The sequence below is a fragment of the Octopus bimaculoides genome, chromosome 22, assembly GCF_001194135.2.
Source record: "Octopus bimaculoides isolate UCB-OBI-ISO-001 chromosome 22, ASM119413v2, whole genome shotgun sequence".
NCBI lineage: Eukaryota > Metazoa > Mollusca > Cephalopoda > Octopoda > Octopodidae > Octopus > Octopus bimaculoides.
In genome coordinates this window covers 1,943,560-1,951,059 of record NC_069002.1, presented here as the reverse complement: position 1 = coordinate 1,951,059, position 7,500 = coordinate 1,943,560, and the positions used below count along the sequence as shown (strand labels likewise).

Sequence of the window (7,500 nt, the reverse complement as noted above, 5' to 3'; positions counted from 1 at the left end):
AGCGTCGTTCCACCGTGGAAGTTGTATTAACATGGATGACGTCATTCACCAATTTGCTTTTGTTAAAAGCGTTTAAATTCGAAATGTTGAAATATAGTGCAGATGTACAAATCGCTGATTTTGTTCTACTCGGCTTAGATATTATGACGACTGCGCAAAATTCACTGTCACACAAACATGAAGTGTTTATTCAGTCTGTCGGAGAGACAGGTAATCAGCTGCCAGATTCATTCTCTTAGACACTCCTTGAAACGCTGCCTCATCCGCAACACAATCAAGAATCTTCGCCTCGTAAAATGCTTTACTTTGTTGAACAAATCAGAAATCCCTAAATTCCATGCACAATTTTATAATCAAGAGACTTCAACAACATCCTTATGCCCTGTTCCATCAAAAATGTCTGAATTTTTAAAAATTCAATTCTTGTTTTAATTTTCTGACGCTTCACTTCCATGATTACTTGGTGTTATTAACCAAAGCTTCTTCAATAAAATAACCTCAAGAATACGTCTAACGCACAATTGTTCTTTTGGGTTTAGATCATAATCCTCACATCCTACCAAGACCCCTTCGACAACTACATCAACCACCCCAACTTTGCTACCAATATCACAGGTATTCGACCCATTATTTTTTGTCAACCACTTGTCATATAACTACGCAACTGCACAAAAACAATTCATACTTGGCACTACTCTAGCACTCCAATTGTTCGCTAAATCAACAAACTGAAATGACAGGTGGCAGAATCGTTAGCATGCCGGGTAATTCGCGGCACTTCATCCGTCTTTACGCTCTGAGTTCAAATTCCGCTGTGGGCGACTTTGCCTTTCATCCTTTAGAGATCAATAAAGTAAGTACCAGTTGAGCACTGGTGTCGATGTAATCGATTAGCACATTCCCCGAAATTGCTGGCCTTGTACCAAAATTTGAAACAAATATTTTACAAAAGGAAAGACATTTTAGCCAATGCTGGCCTCAACGTGGTTGGAACACAGATCACAAAGAACGGCAACAAATCCCATCAGGCGTTTGTCTGGCACCCGACTGATTCAGTTTAATCGACCGCCCCACAATAGATGAGATAAGATTTTCCTCCTTGCCCCACCTCTCTAAAGAAAAACAAAATGGCGTCGTAACATCGTAACAGTTGAAATGCCTTGACAGCTAATAGCTATTAGGTTTTTTCTTCCATTACAGAGCTATCGGTTCGCTATTAACTCGGGGCTCTCAGCAAGAGCAGGAATATTTACAAGATAATGATTACTTCTTTTTAGATTGGGACAAGGCCACACGTTTCGTTAGTGATGAAAAGAATCGATTTAATCGATCTCAGTACTTAACTGGTGTGTGTGTGTGACTGTACTTTATCGACTTTGGAAAGATAAAATGCATAATGCAAAATGACATCAAACAAAACTGTTTTTTATCTCAATTTCTTTCCAGTTGCGATATCTACACTACAGACACGCGCGCGCATATTTATTTAAAAATCTTTACGTCAAACATTGTGCGCCATGAATTTTCAGGACTCAACAGGTAGATGGATACAATCGAGGTAAAACAAGACAACGATTGATTTCTAATATCGATACAAGACCACAAATTATTGGTGCTGGATTGGGTGTATGCGATCTTGGTTATTATTTTACTTTTCAACCCCGGAAGAATGAAATGGTAGTAGTGACGTTGGCGCAATTTGAACCCAGAACGCACAGTGAGATAACTAAGTACCGGTTACTTTTCATAAGCTTCAAGCCTCGCAAATTTGGAAGGAGATAGTATTGTCGATTAAGAATTTACCCCAGTATATAGCTGGTATTTATATTTCCTTCACATATGAAAACATGAAAGGAAATATTGAACTTAGATCATATGATAGAACAGGCAGGGCCAACCGGGGGATAAACAACTCTGATTACTACTACTACTACTACTACTACTACTACTACAGTAGCACTACCAAGCACTGCATATACACACATATATATATATATATCACGTAGTTTATATTCGTTGTATGAGGAAGGCATCAAGCTGACAGAGTCGCTATAGCGTGAGATGAAATACCTTGCGTTATTTATTCTGGATCTCTGCGGTCTAATTTCAAAATCCGTTGAGGTTTACTTTGCTCTTTCATGCCTTTGGGTTCGATAGATAAAGTATCGATCAAGTATTGAGGCTGTCTATCATCTCTACCCTCAGAATCGTCTCGGCTGAAAGAGCCAAAGAAGACGTTTCACATCAATCTTTTTACCGATTTTCTGTGGACTTGCTAAGAAAAACACAATAAGAAACAACGAGAAACAAACAGAACATTGTACATAACTAAAGCTACGATGGGCTGGGAAAAGGAAAACTTAAACTTTGACCTTCAGCTTGCAAAGGATTGATGATCAACTTGTATTATGCCTTCGCAAATGGTTTTAAGTGCTAAATTGTCGCCAGCAGGACACACGCATATTCTCTGTTCCTGCACCTTTAATCCCCGAAATTTTGGGGGAGTGGGGTCAGTCGATTAGATCGACCCCAGTACGCAACTGGTGCTTAATTCATCGACCCCGAAAGGATGAAAGGCAAAGTCGAGCTCGACGGAATTTGAACTCAGAATGTAAAGAGAGACGAAATACCGCTAAGCATTTCGACCAGCGTGCTAACGTTTCTTATTTCTTTATTGCCCACAAGGGGTTACACACAGAGGGGACAAACAAGGACAGACAAACGGATTAAGTCAATTATAGCGACCCAGTGCGTAACTGGTACTTAATTTATCGATCTCGAAAGGCAAAGTCGACCTCGGCGGAATTTGAACTCAGAACGTAAAGACAGACGAAACACCGCTGAGCATTTCGCCCGGCGTGCCAACGACTCTACCAGCTGGCCGCCCTCCTTTCATATAAATATTAACTAAACAGTTTCTTCTCTCGGGTATATCTTCTGTAGCATAAAACAAAAGATAGTTAGAAAGTTACTATTCGTGTGAAGATTAATAAATAGAAAATCATTCAAGACTGGGTACTGACAGAATCGTTACCCCGCATCGTTAGACTGTTTCTTGCCGTTGCGTTTTGAGTTCAAATCTTACAGACGTGAAAATTTAAATGTTTCTTTTTTATTTTTAAGTATGATTTTTATTCTTTCGAATAAAATTTCTGGAGCGTGATACAAAAGGTAGATAGGAAGATGGTGGTGGATACCTGTCACGCGGCGACCAGCATTCATTTGTTTGATCAAGTGTATTAATCTGCACCTGAATTAACGTGTAAATGGCTTAGTATTCCGCAGACGCGAGTACACTTAACATAATTCTTAGGCAGAATCAATGTGATATAGTGTGAGACAAGGCTATACCTTTGAAGTACAGCTACCATCAACCAAACAAGCTTCTACATAGTTTCCGTCTAACCAATTTCACATATAAGATGCGGGGGTTTTAGAATAGTCATTTACAAACAACAGCCCATCAGACATTGTGAATAGCAAGCCAACGAAAGATTACTTTCAATTTCTTAATAGTACGGCCTAGCTGATAACGATCCAGGTCTCATGCAGCCCGCTTCGTAAAAAACGAAAAGAGGGTCGCCCATACCTGATTTAGAAAATAACATTTGCTCAAGATTTCCCACATTCGAACCGAATCCAGACCGCGCAGCTACAAAACAAACGTTGTAGCCATTTGGCTATAAGCACGCCTGCAGGTAGAAAGTAATATTGTATTAATATACAGACATATGCCATTTGATTCAAAGCCAGATGTTTTGGATGTGTTTATGGTCGATGAAATCGCCCTCAGTATTTTATTCTGAGTGTAAAACCATTGAATTGATTTCAAATAACTGAGAGCTGTTTACTGACGCTTTACTTTAATTCGAGATGGATTCGATGTATTATTGAACGTAAATTATTGTTATTTATGCACAGAGATCGCTGTCTCCATAAACCGCTTTATGTATCTTTATGCCTCTGTGCTGCTGTTCCCGGTGTGGAGAAACAGATCGGAAAGAGCATGCGCACAGACGACACTTTGTTTTTTTACTTGTTTCGGTTGTTGGACTGTGGCCATGCTGGGGCATTGCCTTGAAGGGTTTGGTCAAACGAATCGACATCCTTATGATACTTATTCTATCGTTTTGTTTGCCAAATCTCTAAGTTACGAGGACATAAACAAACCAACACTGGTTATCAAACGGCGGTGGGGCACACAAAGAAACACAAAGATATACACATATACATGCAAACACACACATACATATATATATATATATATATATATATATATATATATATATATGACGGGCTTCCTCACAATTTCCGTCTACCGAATTCACTCCAAAGGTATTGGTCAGTCCCATGCTATAGTAGAAGGCACGTATCCAAGAAGCCGTGCAATGGGACCGAACCTGAAAGCGTGCGGACGCAAAGCGAACTTCTTAACCACGCAACCATTTCAGTAAAAACAAATATTCATAGAAAATAACTTTGAAAGTGCCCCGGCTTGGCCGCAGTCTAATGACTGAAACAAGTAAAAGATGAAACATATAGATAAGTGGTGAGAAGCCCAAGAGACAACCCCAAAAAAACACTAATGAGATAAATCAATATTGTTACGCAATTTTCTCAAAGGATTGTGTAATCTTGTCAGTTAATTTGCTGAAACACGTATCTAAGTTCCCCAGTAGGTGTTCTGTATTATTTATTAATACTATGTAGATATTTATATATGTACCAGGTGCGCGTGAATGTGTATAATGAAAGTGAGTGTTGTTTAATTAGTTACTTACCTATAGTGGACACAATTGTCACAGCAAAAAGAAGAGCCCCCGGTAGAGACCATGATAAAGAACTTCCACCGGGTAAACCTTTAGTGTCGCAATCCTCTCCTGTGTAACCAATATTCATAGCACTGTCGCGAAAGATCTTCAAAATCTGCTCGATCTCCGACTTCTTCGACGGACTGTTACTTTCAATTGCTAATAATTTTTCCAGAGTCTTGCTTTCCACTGAAGTGTATTCTTTGAAAGAATCCCTGCAAGTTTTGATTTCGTTCTCCCTCTCAAGATGTTCGAAGATAAATGCCCCAGCTACGCAGTAAGCAATTACCATTCCGAAGAGTCCAATATGAGAGAAGAGAAATTTCATAGCAGACTTTAGACATGCTGATTTTTCTTTACTTTGAGACATGCTTCCCGCTAATTTTTTGCACTCAGTAAATACATGTAATGTTCTACACTAAGTATATGTAATTAGATACATGCATATGTATCGATCTATACAACATGCGTGCTTGCGTAGCTATGTATATGCATTCATGTGTATTATGTAGCTTACTATGCATTAGTACATATATAAATGCCTGTCTCTGTATCTATGCATATATTATAATATTTTATAATATTTTATAATATTTTATAATATTATATATTTATGAACTTGTGGACTTTCCAACCAATATTCTTTATACAGTATATGTGTTTATGTGTTTGGTTGAGGCATCAGTGTATATTTATGTTCGTGTCTTTATAACTACAGTAATTTCTTCGAATAGCGTATTTTGCTTCAAATTACGTATCTGAGCGTCCACTCAAACTTAATATCACTCATTAAGAAATTTTAAAGGTTCCACTTTTGGTTCGCTTTTTCTTTCCTTTTGTCGGTTTCTGTTTGGATCTCCTTAATGTTTTTGGAACAATCCAGGTTTATTTAGAGGGTTTAATCCTTGCTTCTTCTAGTTTCTATCACGTACTTTCTGGGGGTAAAACGTTAGCCCTGTTCAACGGATGAGATCTGTGACAAATATAAAAAAAAAGAAAAGAAATATATATATATATTCAAAGGTGTGTGTATATGAAATATATCATAAAGAAAATTACATAAAATGTACCGTACTTTGGGCGAGTGCCGTCTGCTATGGCCTCGAGCTTTTGATTGTGTGGGAGCCAGTCCTATGTATTATTGTGTGTGTGGGTGTGTGGGCCTGTATTCTTTGTACCCAAAAGTAACCGGAAACGTTCTCTGTGAGGCAAGCCCGTTGTAGTTCAGGCTTCCACCGTTAGAAGCCACTTGAGGCGATCCTCAGGCATCAATCTGCCGACCGGCGTCGTCCACTAAAGTCGTACCTGCCACCTAGTGTGTCTTTGTTTTGCAATGCTTCTCCCTTGTTTGTCAATTTTTGCGATGGTTTAAGCGAAGAAACAGCGTGCTTTCATGAAATTCTGTTTTCTGCTGGGGAAAACGGCGGCCGAAAAAGTTCTCATGCTTCTAACAGATTACAAAGACGCTGCCACGATCAAAGCACAAGTTTATGAGTGGTTTCCACGCTTTGGGGGTGGTCACTTGTCGCCTGAGGACCAACTTTATTCAGGATAGCTGTCGACCCCCGGAACGCATGAAAACATGAAAATTCATGAACTGGTAAAACATTGTGCATGGCTGTTTATATTAATTTTTGAGTACACATCAACTATTCGCTAAATCATCCATAAATTTTTATGCTAAATACATATATGCTGACAGTGGATTAAGCCCGGAAAAAGCCGAACAAGCGGTCCCTACTGAAGAGGCTACGGAACGTTCACTATAGAGAATTCTAGAGTCGGTGTTTTTGAGCGATTTCAGCCCTTGTGAGCATATATGTATACAATTATGTGATTCTACTTACAGCATTAGAGCATTTTAGCTCATATTTCTAGCAATGTAGGTGTCTTGACACCTGTAGTCACATTTAGAGACAATTATAGCAGTTTACATTAGTTTATATATTAGCATACATGCATACATATACGCATACGAGCGTGCGCGCGTACTTCAGTGTAACTATGGGGTGAAGAGGTGCAATATGACTTGAGTTGTCCACGATGTCTAAAACAAACTAAATTATAAAAACATACACAAACACACACACACACACACACACACACACACACACACACACACACACACACACACACAAACAAGCACAAACACATACACGGACGGAAAGGGACAACCCAATGACAAACCAAGTTTAGTTGTATACTCGCTTACCAAAATTTGAATTACACCTACGGGTCACAAACGGAACATTACTTAGCTCTTCCCCAATTATTTATAGAATTATTTATAATTCCCTATTCTTCTTCATTACTGAGATGTCAAAGCTGAGTTTATCCCCATGTAACACGTCTTATTCATCATGATTTTGGAAAAGTTTAACAAGCTTTAAACCCATTTTAATTTCATTAATCTTAACAATTTATCTGCCCCCCTTCCGTTCCTCGCAGAAAGATAATGCATTGCACCACGTGATGCCATAGCATTATTATCCAATGAGCATCAATGGGGGTAAAGTCCGTTACCTTTACGTTATTCGCTCAATATATATGTAAATATATTTATATAAACATTTAGCAAATGTACGTATGAAATTATGTATTCTTTATGTACGTATTTATCTGTATGTATATATATGTGTGTGTGTGTGTATGTGTGTGTGTGTTGTGTATACGTATTTATCTGTATATA

The 7,500-nt window shown here is 38.5% G+C and overlaps 1 protein-coding gene across 5 annotated transcripts in view; it reads right to left on the bottom strand.

Annotated features, from left to right (window-relative positions):
• LOC106879976 (TWiK family of potassium channels protein 18) overlaps positions 1-7,500 on the bottom strand; it is a 58,439-nt gene that overhangs the window by 4,401 nt on the left and 46,538 nt on the right. For 4 of the 5 annotated variants that reach the window (XM_052975835.1, XM_052975834.1, XM_052975836.1 and 1 more), the window contains one exon: positions 4,782-5,784. In XM_052975835.1, the coding sequence (XP_052831795.1) occupies positions 4,782-5,181 (400 nt within the window). In that variant the 5' untranslated portion in view covers positions 5,182-5,784. Of the gene's footprint in view, positions 1-4,781; positions 5,785-5,886; positions 6,002-7,500 lie in introns of those variants that run through there. The other variant, XM_014929741.2, reaches the window with a different exon arrangement.